The 25738-nt window shown below is 43.6% G+C and overlaps 1 protein-coding gene across 1 annotated transcript in view; it reads right to left on the bottom strand.

Annotated features, from left to right (window-relative positions):
* Positions 1-202: 202 nt before the first annotated feature.
* Positions 203-25738, bottom strand: part of GAREM1 (GRB2 associated regulator of MAPK1 subtype 1) — a 180346-nt gene continuing 154810 nt past the window's right edge. The window contains 8 exon segments of the mRNA XM_028523922.2: positions 203-5256; positions 6687-6853; positions 20726-20800; positions 20803-20862; positions 20864-20902; positions 20904-20983; positions 20986-21067; positions 21069-21902. Of these exon segments, the coding sequence (XP_028379723.1) occupies positions 4359-5256; positions 6687-6853; positions 20726-20800; positions 20803-20862; positions 20864-20902; positions 20904-20983; positions 20986-21067; positions 21069-21902 (2235 nt within the window). The 3' untranslated portion in view covers positions 203-4358.

Below are 25738 nucleotides of genomic sequence, written 5' to 3'. Positions count from 1 at the left end.
TATTTGTCAAAATTAATTGAATGCTTGAAATGTGTGCAGTTTATAATCTGTCAAAGTATATCTTAAAAAGCTATAATTTTAAAGGTCAAAAAAAAAAAAAGAATCCCCTTAGACGAGTTCCCTTCTCCTGAATGAGGATGGGGAAGAGTCTGGAAAACTGTACACTAGGTATGACTCACTGAGGAAAAATCGCAAGAAGAGCAACTTTTAAAATTTCTTTATTTATAGACATTTCAGAACCATTTAGATCAACAACAATTTTTTTTAGACATAACATACCATGTTTATCTTGAGGTACACATTGGGCCCATTAGATAACACTCTGGAAAATAATGCAACTGTTAACTGGTAGTTAACAACTTCAGTTTTCCAAGCCATGAAAGAGTAAAAGGTTATAAAATTTTTTGAAGAGAATATATCATTTCCATTTATGTTAAGGAAAATGCCGCCGTTTTTAATGGAGTTCAATTTTTAGGCTTAGCTTAAACAGCATTTTAAATGGAACTTAATATGAAAGTGGGAGAAGGGGTTCATAGCTAAGAAATCATCTGAGCCCTACTACGTGAGATTGTAAACAAAGGAAATCTGTAATCTGATCAGCTCATTACAAAAATCATAGCCTAAAAATTAGAGCAGCAAAATTACAGAAGATAGTTCTATATAGTTTTAACTGAAATCACGTTTACCTCTGGCTTCCACAATTAGACAAATGTTAAAACACCAAATTTTAAAGACTCAATGATGCGATTTGACAGGTGGCCACAGAAACTCCACAATACTACAGCCCCACACCAGAGAAGTCCTGCTCCCCACCTTCCCACTCCGGCATTCCACTCCCATTGCCCTAGCAGCCTGGGGCACTGATCGGACTAGAATAGCAGTGGGAACTGATACAGTGGATGTAGTTCTGAGAGTCTCATGTGCCCAACATCAGAACTAACCTTTCTGGTGGGCAAAGTTAAAATTTTCTTTGACTAGTTCACGAGGTTCTTTGGAGAACTGTTTCCAGTTTGTTATTCAAAATGTTAATCTTATACTCTTGAGGCACGATGACTAGTGACTTGTTAAACATAGTGTTTGGAAAATGAAGGACCCTCTACCATCCACACTTACCCCCGAACTTCTTGAGGAGCTACATGGATGCCGTGCAGGTGGTTCTGGAATGTGAACAAAGGGTGTTTATGGATGTGTCTGAGAACAGCTGGAATGGATTGTCATAATATTTTCCCATAAGGTTGTTGTTTTACTTCCACGAGACAAGAATAAACACTGCAATGGAGTTGAAGGGGCAGCTTGCTACAACTTCATAAACTTAAATGGTGTATGTGGGTTGAAAGAATATAAACGTAAATTTCACAGTTCATAAAGCTGAGCGGCTCAACTTCAAGGAGAGAGGCGGTGCAGGCCTTGGCAAGATTCTGAAAAGGAGTTGATGTGTGTTTGAGTTCTCTCCCGCAACCTGAGCCAGGCCCACATTTTACGTTTCAGTTGCTTGGTTTGGTTTACTGCTGATTTTCTTTTCTGATGAGGCCATGATGATTTTAGCCATGAATCTAAGGATCCCTAAAAGGGTCCTGTGTAGACAGACCCTTTCTCCCAAGCACTGTGGTCACTGCACTGTCTATAGGGAATCGACCAGATGTCCTTGGTCTTGACCTGGTTGGCTGGAAAAAATTCTGCTTGTGGGGAATACCTGTACTTCACTATTCACTACAAAAACCACAGCTGTCAGAAGGGAGAGGCTGCTTCCTTCCTATCCCTGCTCTGATTTCTTGTCTTCGTTCTCTCTGGCTAAGCGTGCCTTCGTTAGCCAGGGTCCAAGGTCCCCTGTGGACACGTTCAGTTCAGGAACGGCAATCACATTTGTCTGTGGCTTCAGAGATGCTGGAGAAATTTATTACGGTTAAAAAAAAAATCTCAAATCAGTCAAAGAGAAAGCTAGCCAGTGGGAGTCAGAGTTGCTTTCTGCCTCCAACATATTCCAAGTTGTCAGTGTCTTGCGGTATTATATTTGTTTTATATCCCTTTAATAGAGGCCATATTTCTTCCATCCGTGGGTTCTTTAAAGACAGGACACACTTAATCCTCCATACCTCCAACTGCCCAGAGGGTTTCATGTCCTTCCCCACACATTCATGGTCTCAGCAACTGTGATTTGTAATGTAAATATTATGACTTCCAAGAGGGCAGGAGCTGTGCCCTTGGTCAGCGTTGCTGAGCCACGCCAGCCTAGTGCCGGGCACAGGGAAGAGCTTGATGGATTTGGAACACACGAATCAAAGGCCAGAGTCCCTGCCTTGCCCTCAAGGAGTCTCTATGTTGCCATCAACACAAACTCAACGTAAATAGGACAAGACAAAAACAAACAGAAACTATTTTGTGTAAAGTTTTTGCAAAAAAATAAAAGCATCGGTTGTTTATGTGGGGTGCCCCTTGTAGTAAACCCAAACTCACGCTTTCCTCCTGCCTGAACTTGTGTCCAAGGGCTACGTGTGTAAAAAATGGATTTGGCAAGAGTTTGCCAAAAAAAAAAAAAATGTAGCTTCTCCATGGCATCCTGTCTGTTTTTATTTTAAAGGGAAAATTCTGAGAGGTTAGTGTCACTAAGGAAGTTGCCCCTCAGAGAGAAGGATGCTTGCTCAACATGAGAGTAGCTGAGAGGCCTCCTGCCCTGTGAGTGCGCTACTGGAAACTTCTATGTATATTTTTTAAAAAAGACATTTAAGATGGAAAACAAAGAGGTATCAATTCATCTCAATTCTAAACCATGAGATAGATTACAAATATCTTGAACACCAAGAAATAAAGCTGTATTGCACAGGTATGCAAAATTAAATGGGCAGGTCTGCCTTTACATTTTTTATTTATTTTGGTGAGCAGAAAGAGTGGATAATAAGATATAAGCGAATCTTGCAAGCCACACTGACACCTCAGTCACAGACTGTCCCTACATTCAGAATCTGGGGACATTCTCCAGGGCTTATATGGTGACAGCTTGCTTGGGGAACTAAAACTTTGCTCAGATATATATTACTGCAAAAAGTCTAAAATGATGGTGAGGCCATTATATTTTGGAATATTTAATCAATTTGGCAAAATTTGACAGAATCATGTTCTGAAATTCTTAAGTATGGTAGTAATGTATTTTCTTTGGAAGGGAGGAACGAAGAGGTTTATGCACTAAACAAATACTCTTAGCAATACTTTAAAAAATGTCTCAACAGATGTGGCCCATATAGTAACAGAAGATGGTTGTGTGATATCTGAGAGCACCAAACACACTTGGAGAAATCTGTTCAGACCTCATTTCAGAAATCAGGAGAATAAGATGCTCAAACCTGGGAAGAACTGTCACTGGACAGAAACTGTCATTTCCCCAGACACCGTCACGGGAGTATTATATGTCAAACCCAGCCCCACATGGGCTTAAAATCAAATTTAATTCTTCCGTATAGACTGTCTACTGATTCCTTCCAAGGTTTTAGTGATGAAGCTCTAATGAGTCTGAGCTTCAAGGGGCAGGGTTCTGAGAACCTTTGGGTCACTCCGTCCACTCTTCCTAAGAGTCAGACTAGTTAACAGCCCCAAACCTCAGTGGATATTGGGAAGTGAACAGGCGTTATCTAAAATAGCAGACTCAAAATGATGTTTACAACATATACATTTGTACCGTGTACACATACATGTATGGTTCTATTCTGTGTTTTTCTTCTGCTCAGGAAAGTTAGCAGCAGTTACAGATCATTGTTGTGGCCATGGTTTGCTCGGTCTCTAAGGAAGTCATTTATCTTCTGTCAACACGTGACTTTTGGAAAATGCCTTTTGATGAAAAGATCCCCACCAAGCATATAACATTAAAGTGTCATCACTAACATTGTCAGGCACAAGAGTAAAACAATTAGCATTGAGTAATCCAAACAACAGAGCACAGAATAGAGTTAATTGTCTAAAGTCGATTCCCCCAAAGGAAGGAATTGTTGTTCAAAAGTGTGCGTGTGTGTGTGTGTGTGTTTAATATTCTTATGTCTTTCAGCTTTGGCTATTTTGTAATAAATATCATATCTTCTTGCACAGGCCTATTGGGTGAGAATTACTTCTCTGAACGTGCCTTTTGTTTAGCAGCTGTTGAGTGTTGAGTGGTGTACAAGGCACACCTCTAGGTGTTCTGTACAGCATTTTTATTGACGTACAAAATAGCCTGTTCACCATTCAAAAACGGAATCTGTATAGTAAGAGTGTCTCTTATCCCTATTTACAGAGAAGGTTTTTAGTGCAAAAAACATGAAATCGTGTCCCAGCCCACCCCTTCTAGCACACACATGTGTCAGTTTTGTTCAATGCTAGCTGGGGTTATTTGTCTATATTTTGGGCCTCCAGCCGTTAATGAATTGCATGATTTTCTTCACTTGCAGTTTGCTTAATTTGAAATCCTCTGAGAGGATTTCTTCTGTTAGTTGAACAAGCAAATTCCCATCAATCTTTTCAGTAACGAAGAACGATATGACATCCTCAGACAGACCAATAAACCGTAAGGACTTGGACACTTCCTCTATTGACAGCCCCGAGAGGTCGGCGGGCGGCTGCCACGGGGAGCCGTCGCCGCAGGACCTGGGGGCCAGCTGGAGGTGGAGCGGGGATGAGAAGGGGTAGGAGACCGAGAAGATGTCCTGCATGCCCTTTTTAACAAAATACTGGTCCTCCGAGAGGTCCGGTGACCCAGACTTGGGGTCTTCCTCAGCACCATCGATTTTCAGAGGCAAAGGGGAAGTTCCGGAGGAGGCTTTCTCTTCCACTGGTTTGGGGGCCCTGGGCGGCAAGGCAGGGCACGAGATACTCTGCTTTGTTGTGCCGGCTGCGAGAGTTTTCTGATCTGTGCTCTCCAGACAGTAGCTGGCGGACTTGGGACAACCGGAGACGCTGCTACTGGGCTCTGCAGGGGCTGAGCTGGTGGGACAGGCCAAGGGCTCAGGGCCTTCAAAATCAAAAGGTGCCGGGCAGTTTCTCTTTGGTGTGCCTGGGGTCTTCTGCCGAGGGTAACTGTAACTCCGGCTTGGATCCAGCAGGAAGTCGCTCCTGGTGTGGCTCTCCCCCGCTCCCGAGTAATGGTTAGGCCACGAGAGGCGGGAGGAGAGCGCGTCGGCAGAAGGACTTCCAGAGGGGGACTTCAGGTCCACAGAATCGGCTTTCCCTCGGTTGCACGGATAGCAGGAAACAGGAGCACTTTCAGAAGGGCTGGTGTCGCTTTTAGTGACGCTGCTTCAAAGTAAGCAGAGAAAGAGAGATTAGTTAAAAAAAAAGTCCAATCCCAAGCCTTTCTTTCTCCCATAGATCTTACTTCTGATTAGAAAAATGTAGTTAGAAAAATATATATTTCTTTAGCATGAATTCAGTAAAGTACCTGCTAACCTCATTGAATTTTTAAAAACAGAATATTTAAATTACTAAAAATACTGGTAATTATGGATATAAACATAATGATTTAAAATGCTACAGTGGAGATAGCAAATATATAACTTTTTTTTTAACTAGCAATAAAATCATTGTTAGTGGATGCCTAGATCTTTATGATAAGAAAAATTGTTATGCCATGTTTAGGCATATCATCAACAGGCACTGTGATTGATTAGTGATGTCTGCAGGGGGCGAGGGTGGGGTGCCAAGGCAGTCTATGGTGCCTCATGCTTGCCACCCTTGTACTAGGGATATGACTACATCACCACCACCCATGACTCCATTTCCATCCAAAAGCCTGAGGGAGGAGGAGATGCTTCAAATAAAATGCTTACACTTGCCTTAGTTTCTGTGCAATGAGTCATATTAGCATAAAGATTTAAATGTATGGAAAACAAAAAATACCTGCAAAGGTGAGCTACTTAAAACTGTACAGATCAGCAGTGGAGTCATGCGAGTGCATTCAGCTCTGGGGCCCTAGTTTAAGAGTGACAGTGAGGCCAGAGTGTGCTTGGGGGTGGGTGACCAGACGTCCAGGGAAATTGCTACCAGAACTGAGAAGACTTACATCCTAGCTGAGTTTATGTTTCCACGGGCTGACAAAGAGAGGTAAGGTGGACCTGTATTTGCTTTTGTAGACATAAGAAACACTTGGAAATTACGTGGAAATAGATTTCAGCTCAATGTGATGAAAGATTTCGGAAAAAAAAAAAGTGAACAGCACTTGCCAACAATGAAATGAGCTGCACTGCAAAAGAATGAGCTCCCAACACCGGAAGGATCCAGACCGAAGTGAATGACTGCCTGACCACGATGGTCAAGAAGGGATTCCTGTCCTGGGTGCAAATTCCAAGGAGAGAGGGAGCCAAAGGTCCCTTTCAATGCTAAGTCCTGGGCGAAGGTGCCGTTTGCTTGTGTTGAAGTCCAAGTGGAAGGAACTCTGCGCTGGTGTGTTAGAGCTGAGAGCGGCCTGTGGGGTGCTTCTAAGAGAATCCTGTTGGCCTGTATCCCTGAACTTCTCACAGACTCTGAGATCTTTTCTTCCTAGGAGACTGGCTCTTTCACCCTAGCTCAAACCCAACGTGCTGTCCCAGGAAAAGTTTTTAAGACCATACAGAACATTTCCTCTCCCACTACCTGCCTTGGTGACAGCTACCTCAACATGGCTCTCAGGCCCCCGTGACCTGGTCGATGCGCAGAGTCCTGTGGAAGAGGGCCCTGGCGTGAAGACTTACATGTCGTGCAGCCCTGAAGAATAGTAGGACAAGGTGGGGCTGGGAGAGCGAGTCTGCTGCCGCGCTGGCTTGACTGAGCGAGGAGGGATGGAGGGACTGGTGGACAAAGGCTTTGTGCTCCGGGGTGGAACAGGTGGGGCGTTCAGGAGCCGGCACTCTTCCCTGACCTGGCGCAGAAAAGAACACTCTGGGTTAGCAACAGACCGACAAGGCCACGGGCCGGCTCCGCCCTGCAGGGAGGGCCAAGCCGCTGCTCCCCAACTGTAACAGCAGGGCTGTGGGGACCGAGAGACAGGACCAGGGCAAATAAGAGTGAAGGGACACACAGCAGCTGCTGGAGGTAAAACCGACGCCCTCCACGTCCTTGCTGGGACCCAATGGTTTTAAAAGACATTGCTTGGCAAGTGCCAGCTGCTGCAGAAATTCAGCAAGTCGTGTGAAATACAGCAAGTGAAAGAGGTAGTGTCAGGTGAGCACGTATCAACCAAGAGTATTAAGAAAATAAGGGCATAAGGAAATCATGATCTTAACAGAGGATTCAATTCTCCTATTCAGTTGTTTATTCACTCTGCAGACTGAATTCAGTTTGATGTAAACCTTCGAGCACAGTGGGCCTTCTCCAGGGTCAAAGCTCTTTCTGAAGTTAACACTCACAGCTTCTCACATGTACATGGGGACCTTGTTAACGTGAATTTATGAGAACCTTGTTAATGGGTAGACTCTGATTCAGGGGGCCATGGGAGGGGCCTAAGACTCTGCATTTTTAATAAGCTCTCCAGAGATGCAGATGCTGCCGGACCACGGATGCTCCAGGAAACAAGGCTGCGACTGGGGTAATAAGGCGGCTCTCCAAATCCCCCGAACAGTGCTTTTCATCACACCTCCAACTGCCATCTTCCCTTGTCTTCACATGGAGAGGATCTAGGTGACCTGCCATGTCCTTGGCTTCTGCGATCTGCCTGTATTCACTGCGGGCATTCAGCTTATGACACTTTTTAATGAAGTGGAAGTTTTTATGTACTTCTCTGTGTCGGACAGCAGGGGGCAGTTTATACCTGGATCTGCTAGATTACCCTAAAAGACACAGTTTGTAAAAACAGAGCCAACTGTGACTGTCAGAAATACCGTTGTCTGCTGTTTAGCTGTGTCCCCACCAATTTCTTCACCTTGGCCTTCACTTCGTTTCGGTCCCAGAAGCTCTGGGGTAATAGAGACAATGAAACAGCCAGCTCCTGTTACATTGGGTATTGAGTTTGCTTAAGACCAAATGAAATGAGTTCATGTTGTATTGCACCTTCTACCTACCACCTCCACTGCACACCGGGCTCTAACTGGCCTCCCAGGCCTGAACCATGTGTCAGATGGGAAATCAGATGGGAAGAATAGTCACGTGTCCATGGTGACCTGGAAAACCTCAATTCTAAGTGAAATGGAAGCAATTAAAAAAAAATCTGATTTGCTGGCTTTCTTTCTGGGGCTGGGGCTCCCTGCTCACACCTGGTGGGCCCGGTGCCCTGCTTGTTGGGACCCACTGGTCACAGTTTTTTCCATCGGGAGAGCTCCTTAGGCTAAAATATAATATTCAGAGAGGCAGAGTTTCTTCTTTTGGGTTTTCCCCTTTTGAGCTTTCAAAAAGGGTGTGGTGGTGGGTGACTGCAGAAAGAAAACCAGGGGGGGAAAAGCGGTTTGGATGAAGAAGAGAGAGGGTCGCTCAGCTGGCTCTTGTGCCACTTTGGGGTCTTCTCAAGAAGATGAGAACCCACTTAGGACATGGGAAAGCTCTGGCTGGGTCATCCCCTCCCCTGGCTTGTGGGAATACATACTGGTTACAAATAAGTAACCAGTACACTGTGTCGCCTTGTTTCTGCCTCACCAGTGAACTGTAAAGTAACCAGTTATGTTTCTTTTCTTGCTTAGGGAATGTCTGCAGAATCCAGGATAGATGGGTGTAACTTTATTACAGACGTTGTTCGCATTTATGCTTACAGTATTAGTTATTATGAAAAATGAGAAGATGAGAAGCCTGTCAGCTAACTTTTTCATTTTAAAAATAAACACACAGTTATTTCTCAACGTTGGGTTAAAGAGGAACATGGGAAAAAACATGGTGAATGCTGAATCTGATTTAGAATTTCCTAAAGTTTGGAATTAGTCATTAAGTACGACACTTCATTAGAGACCGCTTACCTAGATGCCAATTTTAATATGCTGAGATGTCAATTACAATATACATTTTAATTTAAAGTAATCAGCTGACCTAGGTCTCAGAACACACAAAAGCCAGTTGTAGTTGAATCTGACCTATGTGAAATCCTCTCTTTCTATTCTTAAAACCCACCCCCGGGCACTCAAGGTCACTTAGACCTGGTCCCGCCACCTCCTTCCATAAACTGGGCTTCCTAAAGAGCTTTCCAATAGGTTTCCCACATGAGAGGAGATGGAGGGAGGGGCTGTAGTGAAAAGAGGCATTTACTGGCCACAGGACTCTGTGAGGTGAGCTATGGTGCACTGGGAGTATTTACAGCTAGACTCCAAACAGCACTGCAGATACAGAAAGCCTTTGGGTAGCTACACTCCTGAAAGGAGTTGAAGAATGAGCGAGTGTGTGTGAGAGCGTGAGTGCATGTGTGTGATTCTTACTCCTGGGAGGAGGGACATGGCCGGCAAAGAGATAGTAATCGAAAGCCAGAGAGAGACTTTTTGCTGTTCTGATGATGAGGCAGTTCGGGTATAATCATGTGAGTTCAAAAGGAAAGAACCAGGCTTATTTGAAACCCATTTTGGAGAAAAGGTCGTGAAGTCAAAAAGAAATGAGTTTAACAGGGCCCCATCCACGACAAGAATTCAGATGTAACTCTGTCAGGGCACCGAATGTGCTGCTCCAGGCAGGGGCCTGAGGGCGGCCCCTGGACCCTGCAGACACATCTCCCTGGGTGACTTCCAACGTGCTGCTGCACATGTGGTCCCTCCAGTGATGTCACACTTCGCTGCATTTTATGGGAAACAGGATATGCTTTGGTGGGATGCATATATATTGGGATTCAGAAGTTATGAATCGTGAGGGTTTACCGTACCGTCTTACTTCCTCTTACATCCTGTAACAGGAAACATTCTACCTTCTCTTGCTCCTTGATTTGCTCAATGTGGGACTTTACACCCAAGAAAAATGTAGCTGTGTTTGAAATAAATTTTATCTTACAACAAAAGGCAATTTACAAGACTGGATGGCCTATCACCCCATTTCCAGTTTCCTCTCATACTCAATTGCACGTTCAAGTGCTGTATTTTCAGCCCATTCCTTCTAAAGGTCTCAGCCTGTGGCCTTCATCATGTTGCTCCCCATCGCCAGCGGCCCCTCTGATAACTGGAAAAGGTCCAGCCTGTCCAGCCTTCCACTGGCGGCCCCCCCCCCCCCCGCCGTCTTTCTAGCTATTTCTTCTAGTTAGAAGAAATGACTGCACCTTACTCACCTTTCTAGTTACTCCGCCCACTACTCTATATTAACACACAGGTCTACCTGACGTGGTGGATTCAGTGTTACCTAAACAGCTTGTGTTTCGCTGCCGCCCACTGTTTTAATTCTCATGGCCCATCCCCACTGAAATGCCAGTTCCGAAGTCCCAGCCCCAGTCTCTGCAGGCTCGGACAGGGACCGTCACAACTGTGGGCTCCGCTAACACAGTCCAGTCACTTATGTTCCATGTATATTCAATTAGCCTGAAAATGAAAACGGTGGGGGCTGTCACTGTTATTGCTGCCCCGTGGATGGCAGAGTCTGGGGACTTTTCACCTCTGGCATGAATATGTCACACGGAAAGCTAGGCAGACATTAACAGATGCTACCCCCCTGCCCCCCAAAAAAGGGCGTTTTTATTTTTAAATATACACGATAAGAATGCCGTTTATATCTTTGTGTGGAACTGGTTATTGATACGTCATTTGATGGGCGTTATTTTTTTGTCCTCACAGCAGTGTCAGTTTAGGGGAAAACGGTGCCAGCAGCCCTGGCGCATACGACCGCCAGCGTCCACTCCACCGTCAGTGCCACCGCTGACTCAGCATTACAGTGAAAATGACAGTGTTGATGTCATGAACTGGCAGACGTGGCTTTCTTCGTCAGCAACCCCAGAGCAATTAATTAATATTCTAAGATGAGGATGTAACAGAACCCACGTGCCTGGGGGACGAGAGCACCTCTCTCCCTGGCGAACGTAGCAGTTGAGGCTGCGCTCCAGCTGGAGTCCGGGGGGGGAGGGGGAAGTGTACGCAGTAGCAGGAACAAACCTCCACCAACCCTGCTGCTACGCAGGGGGCAGGTGTTCTGTTTTAGAGCAGGTGCTACTATGCATTGCAGGTTCTGGGGGACCTCCACCTGGGTGTTTGCAGAGAGTCTCCTGGCTCCCCCGTCCCGACAGGGTCAGTGAGCACAGCGTGGGCTCAGAAGGCAGCAGGGAGCCTCTGGTCTAGAGCTGGCCTCTCCAGCCACTGCACTCTCAGCACAGGTCTCTCCTCCTCGCTCCTTCACACGAAGTCTTTCCCTTTTCTAAAACGCTCAGTAATTCAATTCCCATGACACAGAAGATCCCACTCTCCGGGATTAAAACAACTGTCCTTGTTTTTCATGCAGCAGTTTGCTAACTCAGGGCTAAACAGAAGCTAATTTATTGAAAAATGATGAGTTCTGCTCTTTCTAGATCTGCAATTTTTCTTAAGTCTATAGGCATACAGGTTGGGGGAAAAGTAGGTTTGCAGTTGTTCGTATGGAAAAGAATACAATAATTAATTAGCAATATTGTAAGAATAAACTCTGTGTTTTAACACACTCCCAGCTGTAAACCCACTTTTCGCCCCACCCTGTGTTCTCAGGGGGGCGTATTCAGGAGACTGCCCCCTAACATAGAGATGTAATCTAACGGTGGGGTTTGAAGCGCGCTATGACAGGCGTCTGTCCTGGGGGGCTCCCAGCCAGGGTCGCAGTGACCATGCACCTCCACCACCCCTAAGTTCTGATGGGCACGGCCATCCCTTTCCCTTTTCCCTACCTGCTACCTTCATTCCATTTTTGCTACTGGTTTGTTGAAGTACGCGTGGCGTGCCTGTCCTATGCTCATTGAGTCAGTGTTGAGTATACAGAAAGGAGCAACTCGTGGAATTGTTTGGAAGGGAGGGAGGGGGACATACACATAATTGAGATGCGAACTGGCTGTGCAGTAATAGAAGCAGGAGCAAGGGTTAGCAGGGCACCATGAATTTATTCAAGGTGTCAGAAGAAGGACACATTCATTGGAAGTTTTACTGAGAAGGTCTTGCGGAAGAGGGAATTACGGCTGTCAAAGGTACAAGAGGCCTGAAAAAACCACCAGATGCTCTAGCCTTAGATGACCACATAAATGCTGGTGCCATTTATCAGAAACTTAGAAGGAAGAACAGGGCTTGGGAGAAGCCAAGGAATTCAGTTTTGAAATTACTGAGCTGGCACCAGATGTTCTGCTGATAGAATATGGAGTCGTGAAAGCACACTGAGCTCTCACAGGAGAACCGAAGAAGGCCAAGGAGGACAGGCAGGTAAGGAGACAAGGAAGGAGAAACACAAGTGACCACACCTTACCCCTCACAGAGAAGAACTGTTCTTAGAGGGTGTCACAGACGCCAGGGGTGGGGTGAGGATGGCAGGAGGCAGAGTAAAGGTTAAAGGATACCAGGAAGTCTGCAGAGGTCTGGAAGTTATGTAACAGTTAGCAGGTCACTGCAGTTCTGAGCAAGTGACGCTTGCATCAAGTGAGGGGAACAGAAGCCAGATTCCAGTGAGTCAAAGGTAGAACAGGAAGTGGAGGGCAGAATTAGTGAGGACAGACCACTTTTTTCAGGAATACTAGCTGGCAAGTATGGCGGAGCTAGGCACTGGAAAGGGATGGCAGTTTTTCTTCTTTTTGCCTTGGGGGAAGCCAGAAAGATGTTCCTGGGTTTGTGCTGTGCATGCACACACGCAACCTGGTTGAGTGCACGCAGACTCCTGGGCCTGCGCTCTCTTTTCATGAGAGGCAGAAAGGGAGCACATATGTGGTGACCGCTCCCTGCCTTTGCCGCGCCATCATGGGCCATGTAAAGCCAGAAAAGTAACGGTAGCTTATTATCTAACAGGTAGAGCAAGATTGAACATGTCCAGTGGAATAAGTGACTTTGGGAAGCTTTCTATTTCTAAGTGGAGGTGGCCAGCAAAGTCAAAACCTGACTCCAGTCTGTGGTCAAATCAAATGTATCACTGAATAGGACTATTTTCTTTATTTTCAGAATACTGTCCAGGAAGCTTAACTTGATGGCCTACCACCTGGAACAGGCAGTTAGCTTCCCTTTCCCCTCTTCCCTTTTTACATCTCTAGCTCTGTTTACCTGGGAGGGAACTGAGGACACACACAGGGTAAAAGACCAATAATGTGTGACCATCGGAAGACTAGGTCTTCTCACTAAACAGCCATATGTTAAAAATAATGCACAAGAACCTGTTAAAAGTACAAAGCTCATTGTCACATGATTGGAAAACAGAATTAGTTACATGCAGATGTTCAGAGGACAAAAAAATTGAACATTACATACAATTACATGCAATACCATTGGAGTATGTTATACACATTGCCTATGAAATAATTTCTTTCCTCTGTGACATCTGTGGCATTAACTTTCTCTGCTCTTCCTAGGGATCAAAGAGCACACGAAACAAAAACACACACACGGCGTTTATGAAACAGCATAGTGTTGGGGATGGGGCCTCTTTGGTATGACAGTGTTTCTTGGAAAGTCCTTGTTTCTGGGAACTTCCTATTCGTCTTCTAGGGAAGACTTGACACTTTCACACCCCTTCACTAACTGAGCCTGGGAGACAGCTTAAGCAAAGTAAGTGGTATACTTACTATGATATATTTCGTGCTTTAACTATCTTTGAAAAAAAAAGTCAATTTCATAGCAGTGGTCACTCCACTTCTAAATCAGAGGCAATGGATGTGCAGACACCCGTTGAGGAGGCCGCACGCTGCCTGTCTGTCAAGCCGAGCACCACTCGCCTGTGGGTGAAACCTCCCGTCTCAAAGGACGGTGGGCTGTCACTGAGGAGACTCGGGAATGCTTAGGGAGAGGAAGGGTCCTTTTTGCTTCTATGCAAAAACAATTCAGGAAACACATACACTACACAGGAGCTTGATCTAAACTTGGACTCACCTTTATGGTGAGTTTTCTTCTCTAAAAAGCCAACTCCAGGATAATGCCAGCAATCTAAAGAAAGGAGTTTTGTAACCATGCTCCCTTGAACTTTGTAACTTTGCCTTCGCTGCGTGCCCTCTGCCCTGTATTTTACATTTCTTCCCACACTCTCTCTCCCAGATAACAAAATCATTACAGCCTTAAGAAATCTTATTTATAAAGAGGCTTTTATACAAAGAGTTCATAACCCTGTCATGTACCCATCAGTGATATTTTCAGCCAAACAGAAATTAAAGTTTTATAATGACAAAATGGCAATAAACGAGCCTCTATTTGATGAATGACACAAGGGCAGATGTGATTTACAGTCGCAATCCTGATTCTCAGATGCATGCGTTTCTTGTTCCATTCCCTACACTGATGACAAGGACCTAGGACAGACCTATGTCTGAAATGGCCTCCAATTTCCAAGCCTCCGGGGAGGGTGGCAGAGGGGGTGCAGGAGGCCGCTCTCTGGGAGGCAGAGGGCAAGCGGTTCTGAAAAGAACACTTGTTTGAACTCTGGGGTGCTTCCGTGGGCTCCCAGAAGGAAGGGTGTCATTGGGGCAGGGAAGAAAAAGACCTTTTCTGAGCAAGGAGTGTGATCATACATTATACGTATATTTAAATGGTTTAAATATTACATGTTTAAATAACAATGGTTTAAATAACCCTCATATTAATGGGATTTTATGCAAATGTTCTCTGGGAGCACAGATTTAAGACAAAAGCTATCCCAAAGAATATTATAATTACTTCATTAACATTGTGATCATTGAGACTTTTCGTGGGCACAGGAGAAAAAAAATTTCTTGGCCTAGAAGGTTTCATTTAAAAACAAATAACCTGAAGGCAATTAGTTTCAAAATTACTAAAAGACAATAATAATTTAGTCCTTATTTTAATTAACAAGTGGGAACGTAGGTATATGGCTTGCTCTCAGAGTACTTCTCAAAAGTTGTAATTAAAATTAATTAAATGTCAAATGCCTTAGGAGACCTCATTAATTAGTGAAATCCTGAGTGAATCCTTTGGTAGGGTATTTTGAAAAGTAAATAATCACTTCCAGATTAATATTATTGCTACCAAAACTTTAGTATTAATATATCAAATTTATTTTTAAAATCTGCCCTTTAATGCATTTTCTAATATTAACATTTGATGGAGGAAAAAAATCCAAGGACCAAATAAAATAAAAATTCAGGGTGGGACCAGTTCTCATAGCCACTCTCCTCAGTTAATAAAGAAACATGTTTATAGCTGTTTTTTAACCCTTGGATAATCAGTCACTTGAGGCCCGAACCCGGTAGGGTGGTCACACCTGGGGCCCGCGGCCTCTGGCAGCACCATGACCTGCCCAGCCACGCTCGAGGAAGAGCCAGTCAAGGCCACCTCTCAGCTTTCGTACTTCTATACAGGTGTGCCTGGACACTTCCGATTCTGACATGTGTTTGCAGCCTTCAAGCCCCAGGTAGCATGTTTGTAGGCACTCCGGGTCTTCACAATCCCAATGCTTCCGTTAAACAACTACATGGGACTGGGGTCCGCAAGGGTGCCCGGCATTTCTGGGGCTCCTCTTTTGGTTTGTCACAATGACAAACTTGGCTCCACAGGTAGGTAACTATGACATACCACCTAGCTTATCAAGTAGACATTTTTGTAATCAGCTGAAAAGAATGTTTTGTTATTCGCTGGATACCTGGCAAAATGAAACTAGCACGTGCACTTTTGGAATGCAGGGACAACTGGCCACTGCCTGGGCGCAGGGCCTTTGATGGCCTGTCTGGGGAGGTAGATGGCGCCCGCCCGTGCGCACACCCCGTGAGCCTCTGCGACTCTTTGGAGAGGCTTTTTAGCCTAGGTAGGAAAGGACAGAGGCAAAAATTCCCCCCAGATCATTTCCTGTGTGACTCTAAATCAGATTCCATCTCATATTAAGTTACTGTTACTATCTGTTGAATGCTTACCAAGTGCCAGGGAGAAGTGCCAAGTACTTTGTACAATGCAATAGTGCAATGGAGTTATTATGCCTCCAGGAATGACTCAGGGGGGTTAAATATTTTGCCCAAGGTTCAAAGTTACTAGGCAATAGAGCGAGGATTCGAATCCACGTGTGGTTCTTAGATGCATGCTACACACTTCTTTTATTTATCGTATAGTTTGAGAGATCTCCCTGCTTCCAGTTCAGTGCCACTGAGGGGAGGGACAAGAACACTCCCAGGACGCCTGCTGTCTCCTTTCATTTTCTCATCAACTGGACAGCCTGTCTGAGGCAGATGCAATGACACCAACTCGCACCTGTACAGTTCAACCAAGCACTTGCTGGACAAGGTCCAGTCAATATGGCATGAAATTTACCCTTCAATTCTTGTTTTTCTCAAACACCAACAACACAGCATGCTCCGCTACAGGAACTTTATTTTCCATGGACTTCCAGCCTTATAACGATGAGCACGTGCTACCAATTTATCCTGTAACTCAATCCCTGCACTGTGTTTCTTGTAGGCTTGAGGGTGGGGGCATCCCTGTCCATCCCAAAGGTTAACACATTCTTCCTGAATACTGTGGGAAAGGCTGGTTTAGACCAGTAGTTCACAACCCAGAGCTCCTTTTATGACTCTCCAGGAATTGTTCTAATGGCAACAACTAACCCAGAGTAAAAATACTTGTTTTCCTGTTATTGAAGAAGATGGAGGACATGAATCTCTGGGTTTTGAGACGGGAGAGCCCACGCTGGACACTGCTGTGCACATGGTTTCAGCAGAGCTGTGGCCCTGTGGTTTCGATAATCTGTAATTCACTGCATGGACCAGAGCGGTCTGGAAGTCAAATGTTCTATTTATGGGATTTCGTGGAATATAAAGTCTTCCCATCATTGCTCTCCAAAATGGCACTTCTAGGGAGGAGGAAAAAAGAGCAGCTCTAGCAGACTGTCACTCACAGAATTTAAGAGTGTGTCTGGGTTACTATTTTAGACATATTAGCCAATACTCAGAAAATTGAGATTATCCCTTGTGCAACAGAGGTCCACAAGGTTATGCAGTAGAGATGTGTTTAGAATAAATGTATGAAACAATAATGATAATCTACTTGAGACAGACTGTCTGTCTAGTCATTCTGATTTAAGGGCACTTTGCACAGTTAAAAAATGACAATGTCACTGTTTAGTGAGCTGGGCAATGCTCCCTGAGCTTGAGCTTGTCTGCAACAACTCCGAGGGACACGAGTGGCTGCTTCCCCTCTACACCCCGGGACCAGGAACTGTTTACTTTTCCCTGGGATGCTCCTGTTAGGAGGGAACGACCTCTCATATATTCTGGAGAGGTAAGTGGCAATTTTGTTTAAAAAAACCTATTAAACAATCTTTACAAAAATGCACGAGGATGAGAGCATAATTATAAAGAGCCATATCAAGTACAAAATATATTAAGGGGGCTAAACCTCTGAGGACCTCTGTTTGGCCTCACAACCTAGCGTTCTGCCCTAGAGTGTGGGTGGAAAGGCGCTGACCCAGAGGACGCCCGAACCACAGCACCCTGCCGGGAAGCACAGTAAGCGTCATTGTTGAAGGGGAGAGATTTCATCTTCACTTTTACAGACAGAGAAACAAAGACCATCGACATTTGCTGCTGAGAGAGCCACAGATAGGTCTTATACCTCAGCACACTGAAGCAGGAAGTGAAGAAGAGAGGCGGGAGGAGACGAACAGACTGACCTGCCCGGCCACACCGGGGCCAATGACTCTAGATCCTGACTGGGTCATGGACTGGCGGCCAATCAGAGTTCACTGCCCCATCGCCAGCTCTGCTTCCCTCCCCGTGAAAGACGTGCTTTCTCTGACTCGCTTCCATGGCTCCAGGACCTTCTATTCCTAAAGACTGGGGTCGGGTTGTCCCCGTTCCCAGGTCTGATCACACCGGAAAGCTGACAAACCATCCTTAATGATCAGGTGGAATAGCTGCTGGACACGTGGCACGTCTCTCCCCTAGGAGGTACTCCACTGTAACTATCCAAAGACTTTTATTTAATTCTGTAGGAGCACTCGAATTTATGCCCCATTAAAGCTCTCTTGCAATTACATAAGCTGAAGCCACATCTAACAATTATGACCTCCTTTGGATCCCACACACATCCTAAAGATGGAAAATTCATTTCAATGGTTTGAGAACCAATAAAAAAATGACTTCATTTCAAATGTCTAATTTTTTAAAGTAAATTAAATGATTTCAGGTGTTTATAAAAACCGTTATGATTATAGCATTCTATAAACACTGGGCATGCTCTGAAAAGATTCTCTTACTTCATCAGAAATCACAGCTTACACTGGAGGCCCAAACCATTTTCTTTTCCTGTAAGATTTGCTTCTAGTTTCAAATGTAACATTTTTTCTTTTAGTATCAAGGTCAAGATAGGGCCTCAATATTTATGGTCTTACTCATCTTATGTACCACAGTGGGCGGGGGGGAAACGGGTTTTCTACCTTTAGACTTGGCTACATAAAGGACTCTGGGTGTGACCATTATGTGTGACTCAAGCAATCAGTCAGCAAACACGAGTCCTGACTACGTGCCAAGAAGGGCCAAAGTTCCGTGGGAGCAGCTCTAAGCTTCAACTGACATCCAATATACCGCTGAGTGGACACATACCTAAAATCGCCTAAAGTACTTGCTGGCAAGAGTGTCTTACTTTTTAGCTGTTTTTTGGGAACATCCTCTGACATGAATAAAAGGACCCAGGATGCTAACCCCACCACGACTAAGCCCAAATATTCTACAACCCCTACTGGGTGTGGGGATCTCTGAGCTTGTGCTTCAGTTCCCTGGGAGATCCTACAAGGAGCAGGAGAAAATCCAGATCTGCAGTCTCTGGGGAGTTCTGATATCCTGGAACAAGCAGACAGAAGTGGCTTCTCTCTCAGGAAACTGCAGCAGTGAGGGTGCTGCATGGACAGCTGAGCGTGACACCTGGCACAAAGTGCGGCCTGAGGTTCGGGGGCTGGTCCACAGCCTGGCTCTGGCCTCTCAGCCACCGCTAACCCTGCACACACCCTGTCCAGCTTTATTCCACTGGCCCAACAACACTTCCTGTTTTTCCTCACCTGTCTCAGCTTCCACACCTTTGCTCATGCTGTTCTGGAATGTCCTTCTTTCTCATCTCTCTGCTTCTTCAGTTCATATACATTCTTTCTGCTCATTTAAAATGTCACAATCTCCATAAAGACTTCTCTCATTCATCACCCCACTGGAAGTTTCTGTCTCCTCTGAACTCCCACACACATGATCTATGTACAGGTCTCTTCCCATTGATGAGCACATTTTAACTTGTATGACAGTTGTCTCTTTTCATCTGTTACCTTCCCTATAAACTGAAAGATACTAGAATTCAGAGTACAGGTCTTACTGACGGTCATATTTCTAAGCGTCTCACACACTAAATAATTTCATGGTTTTGAAACTGGGTTTTGTAGAGCCCCAGGGTTTCAGAAAGGTGTCCTGATACCCCCTGGTGGGGACAGAAGTCACTCAGGGCACACAGAGACCCTCTCCTCCCAGTCTGTGCTTCAGTCAGATGGGTTTTTATTTTATCTTCTATTTATTCTGATTAATATAAGTTTTTTTCTTTAAGCATTCTGCTGAAGATGGGAAAAAACCCACTGGAATAGACACTGTCAAATAAATGAACAGAATTACACCCAGTGCCTCTAGTGCTTTCTCTCCTTCATATGTAATGAAATCCAACAATCAAAAATGAGTAGCAAAGGTTCATAGTGCCTGTCAATCAAAGATCATGGTCAGAACAGAGCGCCCTTTCTCCTCTCCTATACTGACCTTTTTACATTAAAATTTAATAGAGCCCCCTCAAGCTCTGACTGGCTTATGTTCAAGGAATTAATAGAATCACCCCTGGCACCCGGTTCTGCTCTGGGCTGTGTGTGTGTGTGGTGTGTGTGGTGTGTACACCGAGCACACTCACTATAGGAGTGTTCAACCTTTTGGCATCTCTGGACCACACTGGGAGAAGAATTGTCTTAGGCCACACATTAAATACATTTCGACACACAATCACAAAAAATATCTCATAATGTTTTAGTAAATTTATGACTTTGTGTTGAGCCACATTCACAGCCACCCTGGGCTGCACGTGGCCCACAGGTCACAGGTGGGACACCCCTGGTATACTTTGATCTCAGATGTAACTTCAGACATACAGGAAAGAGAACACATTATGCTGATGTCTCTTGATTCCTCCTCTCTCCCCTATAAACCTATTCCTCCTTCAGCCTTCCTCACCACTATAAATAGTACTAATATCCATTCTGTTGCCCAGGCTAAAAATCGAGTTTTTCTTGATTTCTGTCTTTCCTTCACTACTCACAGCCAATTTTTCAGTGAATACCATCTACCTCTAACACATGTGCCGAAGCCACTCATGTCTCCTGGCCTTCTACTGCCGCCACTGCCGTGGCTCGGGCACCGTCATCTCGTACCTCTGTGCTATCATTGTCTCCGTCCAGTCTCCTGGCTTCTGCTCTCTCCTCCTATTTTTCTCTAGCAACAGCAAAAGTCTCATTGAAACTTTTCCCTACTGAAAACTCTCACAGAGTTTCTCATCAAACATAGAGTAAAATCCTAACCTCTAACTGTTAAAAATCATCTAGTAAGCTTTTATATTCACTGTATATTAAGCAAATGTGCTCATTCTTTCACTGGGGAGTTGTCTTCTCATTAGGAAAGAAAAAAAACTGGTGGGTGATTGAGCAGAGAGACAGAAGGGCTGGTACAGCACTTGAACACAGAATGACTTACGGCTTCAGATTTGGGAGGCACTGGAGGTGGAGGTAGGGCAATCTCTGAAGACTTCATTGCTGCTTCCCAGAGTCCCAGGGACAGGGAAGAGGAGAAGTTGCACATTTGGACCGGACAGAACCTCTAAACTGCTCACATTCTGCTCTTCTCGCTCAGGGAGCGAGTGAGAGGCTGATGTGGTGGGATTGCTTTCCTCCAGCCACAGCTCTTCATAAGGAAGTTCTGACTTTCCTGGGATGCCCGTTGATTCTTCACTAGATCTGGGAAAAGGTAGTCACTCCCACTGTCACCCGAGTCCTGATAGGGCAGCATGTCATGAGGAAAGGGGGCCCATTCTCCCCCCCAGGTTCCTGCAGCCATGGAGGTTCACCTCGCTGTTGCCATGGAGATTGTTGCCATACACACAGACCGAGAGCCGGTGGAAAGACTGGGTGAGCTCATCTCGAGCGTAGCTAAGGGAATTGGGCACATGGTTGTGGCCGGAGCACCGGCCCTTTTTGGGGCTCTTGCAGTCCTCATTCCAGTCGGTTTTTACATCGCGGACAGCACGTGAATACTCATCGATGTCGAACTGCTCTTGGCAGATACCCAGCCAGTGATGAACCAGGGTTTCTGGCCATATGTCCCCCTTCACCAGGTGTTCTGGGAGACTAAACTTGGGGACAGTCAAGTGCAAAGGGAAGTGCATGGGGAGGATCTTGTTGTTCCGCAGCACACAGCAAACCACCACGGTCTTGGTCTGGATGTTCACAAACTTGTAGCGGTGCCCCTCGCGGATGAAGTGGAGGTCGTAGGGATTCCTCGGCGGGGGGCTGGGCACAGTCACATTCACAGGAAGCCTGGTTTTCTCCACGATGTTGCGGATGGTGTGTTCACCCTCCTGCATCTGAAGTTCTAGCGGACTTCGGGTGCTAAATCTGCCCTTGCACTGGAAGGGAAGGCTGATGCTTTCATTGGTCCGGTGATTCATGCAAATGAGGCATGGCATTTTGCCTTTTCCCAGCTTGCTGATGGAGTTGAGCTTCCCAATCTTTTTGAAGATTGTGTTGAGTCTCGATTTTTCCTTAAAAGTCTTTGCATAGAGGATTTCTGCCTGCCCCATGAGAGTGAGTTCATCCCCAGTACACAGGGTGATGTTGTAAACTTCCGTGTCTTCATTGCATTCACCAGAAGCAACCTGCAAGAGGATAAATCAAGTTTCAGGTTAGTTTCCTTTAGTTTATTCACACAAAGAAGTAGGGAACTTGTTTCTTAAGACATGTGTGCACACACACACAAAGGGAAATGTGGTTTTGTTTAATACTAAATTTAGCCACTCCATTTTTAAAATAATATTTATGTGGTTAACAATAACAAGATGACATTCGTTTAGACTTTTAAAAATATACTTTGTTCTGAAGAAAAATGAAAGCTGTTCATCAGCAGAAATTTGGAAAACATAGAGGAATAAGACAAAAAGAAAATAACATGAGCCTAAGTCACAGACAGCTATGGTTAATGGTTCGATAAAGACCCTTCTAGTTTCTTTTCCTATTGTAGCCTATCACATGAATAATTATTTTGGGACATTCATATTATCATTATATCTTTTTCAGTTATAAGGTTGCTTTCATAAACACTAGTATAGAAAATTTCTTTTTAAAAACCTATTAAAATTTTACTTGGTTTTTTAAAACTGGAATTGGGACAGATAGATGTTCATTGGAAGAAATATGAGAAAATGTAGATTAAAAATGAACAAATTCTATACAGCCTTACCCCTAAAGATAACCTATGTTCAATTTTATGTAAATAGAAAGAAAAACATTTATGTAAATAGAAAGAAAAAAGAGATAATTAATACACATGCGCACACAATTTTGTTACTGAGCTTCTCACTATAATTTATTCATTTTCTCATGTATATGCATATACCATCAATCATAATAGCGATCTAACATACACCATTATATATGGATATGCCTTAATTTACTTAAGGAACTTGAGCAGTTCCTTATTGTTAGATGGGTTTTCCCAGTGTTTTGCAACAAACATTTTCATAGTTCAATTATTTACTTGGAATAAAGGCTCAGAAGTAGCATTGCATGGACAAAGCTGTGTGTGTGTGTTTAAAGTTTAATGTGTATGGCCCATTGTGTTCCACCACATTATCCTTACTTATACTTCTTCTGCTTTATGAAATTACCTGTCCACCATACCCGTGCCAAGTAAGACTAATATTTACTAACATTAAAGGTAAAGCATGCATCCTGCACTTTTATTTTGAATACCTTTGATTATTAGTATGGTGAATATTTTTTGATATTTCTATATCTGACTATTTAGATCAATTCCTTTGGGAATTGTCTATTTGTGTGCTTCACCCATTTTTCTGCTGGGATGGCCATCTTATTGATTACTTCTTATGTAATGTGAATATCATTTATGCTATGTATTTTTAAATTTGTTGCTTGACTTTCACTTTTACAGCTATAGTTTCCTAAGGTACCAAAATTTTTTCCTTTTATTAGCACACATTTTCAAAAATTTCCTTTGTAATTTCATCCTTGATACTATGCATCTATTAGTTGAGATGATCCAGATCAGTGGTTCTGAACTAGGAGCAATTTTACCCATCCCCCCAAACCCAGGGAACATTCAACAACTCTGGAGACAATTTTGATTGTGTGTACATAGATGTGCTATGTACATCTAGTGGGAAGAGATGAGGGATGTTCCAAACATCGGATAATGCTCAGGACACTCTGTACAACAAAAAATCATCCAGTCCCAATCCCAATAATACTGAGGTTGAGAAATGCTGATATAATTAACCAACATTTTCTTATAGTATTTTGATGGCTTCATTTATTAACCATTTAGCTCATTTAACAACAATTTCTTTGGTGGATTATTTAAGGTAGGGATCTAACTTCAGTGTTTTAAACAGTTAACTGGGGGTCTAAATAACCATCCCCTTCATCACTGATTGGAAATGTCCCTTTTATCATACACTAAATTTATAAAACACATACACTCAAATGTATACTATATTTGTATCTATTTTAGGGCCATTTTATCCTAATGATGTTTCTACCTAGGTTCCCTTAGGTTTACATTTTTAGAACTGATAACAAAAACTCTCATGTGGTATTCTGACACAAACCATTTTTGGGTGGTAAGAAACAAGAGAAGCAACATCAAAAGGCAAGTAACAGACTGAGAGAAAATGTTTGCTATATATATATAGATAGATATAGATATATAGATATATAGCATATATATAGATATATTATCACAGGTAAAGAGCAAATATCCCTAATACATAAGTAGATTTTTAAAAATGATCAAAAATCCTCCAGAAAAACAGGCAAAAGTTATGGAAAACCAATTCACTAGAAGATGCACAATGGACTTTAAATCTACGAAAAAATATTCAACACTTATAATACGAGCGATGTAAATTAAAATTACACTGAGATACCATTTCTCAATGGAATATTCATAGACACCCAAAGCTTGACATTGTATTCAGTTGGTAAGGCTGTGGGAAAACAGACACTGTTGTTCATAGTTGGTGGAAATGCAAAACGGTACAAGCCCCGTGGCAGGGAATTTGGTAATATCTAATCGAACTAAGCATGCATTTATCCCTCCACCCAGCAATCCTACTTCTAGGAATTTACCCTGAAAGAAGACATTCCTTCAATGATGTGAAAATGCACATGGACAAGGTTATTCACTGTAGCATGGTTTGTATTTGCAATATTGGAACTGATCTAAATGCCCAAACATGCAAGACTGATTGAATACACTATGGTATACATCTGAAACAGTACTATGGCAAAAAAGAATGAGAATGATGAGTTCAATAAATCTATATGAAATGACATCCAGGATATATTGGTAAGTAAAAAAAAACAAGTGCATAACAGTTTATATAGTATACTACCTTTCTGTTTAGGAAGGGAAGAAATCAGTATATATTTCTGTTTATTTTTATTAAAAAAGAAACATAAGAAAATATTCAAGAAAACAATGAAATCCGTAGTTTAAGGGGGGTTGGGGGACAGAACCTGGTGGAAGGGACATGGGAGGAAGGGGCACCTCTGTGAGTTTACCTGGCCACAGAGTTCTGGCTTTCAGGAAGCCTGCTAATGTTCTACAAATTCAAAAGTAAATTAAGTGAACAGAATTTTAAAAACCACCTGAGAGCTGAATCCAAATGGAAACAGATGAATCCAATCATATTTCAAATGAATACACTAACCACGCTGGAGACCCAGAAATAATCCATGCAACTTTGGAACACTGCCTTTGATCACATGTTACCGGAAGGGAAAACCTCCCCCCTCCAACAAAGACTGTGCTCTTTTTAGGTCTGCTTTGCATAGGAGTATGGGTACGGTGATTCTGAAATAACTTTATATGTACTGTAGGAATGAACAAATAAGTAAATGAGTTGATATTTTGGGAGCCAGAGTTTTCACTATGGAAAGGGAGATAGAAATACGCCATTGGGGAATGCCAAAAAGAGCTCCATGGGGTTGGATTAGAATTAGTTATCAGCATTAATTCAGAAATTTAAGAAACCACACAGAGGGTATAGGGGGAGGCAGAAGAGGGTAAAGGGTGGATAAATGGTGATGGAAGAAGACTTGACCTGGGGTGGTGAACTTATAATACAATATACACATGGTGTATTAGAGAATTATACAACTGAAACCTATATAATTTTATTAACCAATGTCACCCCAATAAATTCAATAAAAAAGACAAAAATTTAGACATACATACATTTCTTAGCTTTCTTCTTTTTAAGGAACTAGAAGCAAAGACTCTCGTTATCATCAATATACCTAGTGCCCAAACCGTTCCCCACTACAAGGAACCAGGGCTGTTTGGAGTAATGAATGATTTCAGGGCCAGGGCAAAAATGGTACAAAATAAGCTTGGAACATTTTCTTGTGCCAGAAAATAAAGAAGTGCTTGTAAGATGATGGGAACATGTCAAAAGGACAGGGGAACTAACCT

This window comes from Phyllostomus discolor, chromosome 9, assembly GCF_004126475.2.
Source record: "Phyllostomus discolor isolate MPI-MPIP mPhyDis1 chromosome 9, mPhyDis1.pri.v3, whole genome shotgun sequence".
In the NCBI taxonomy this organism is placed as follows: domain Eukaryota; kingdom Metazoa; phylum Chordata; class Mammalia; order Chiroptera; family Phyllostomidae; genus Phyllostomus; species Phyllostomus discolor.
This window is presented reverse-complemented; position numbering and strand designations above follow the sequence as displayed.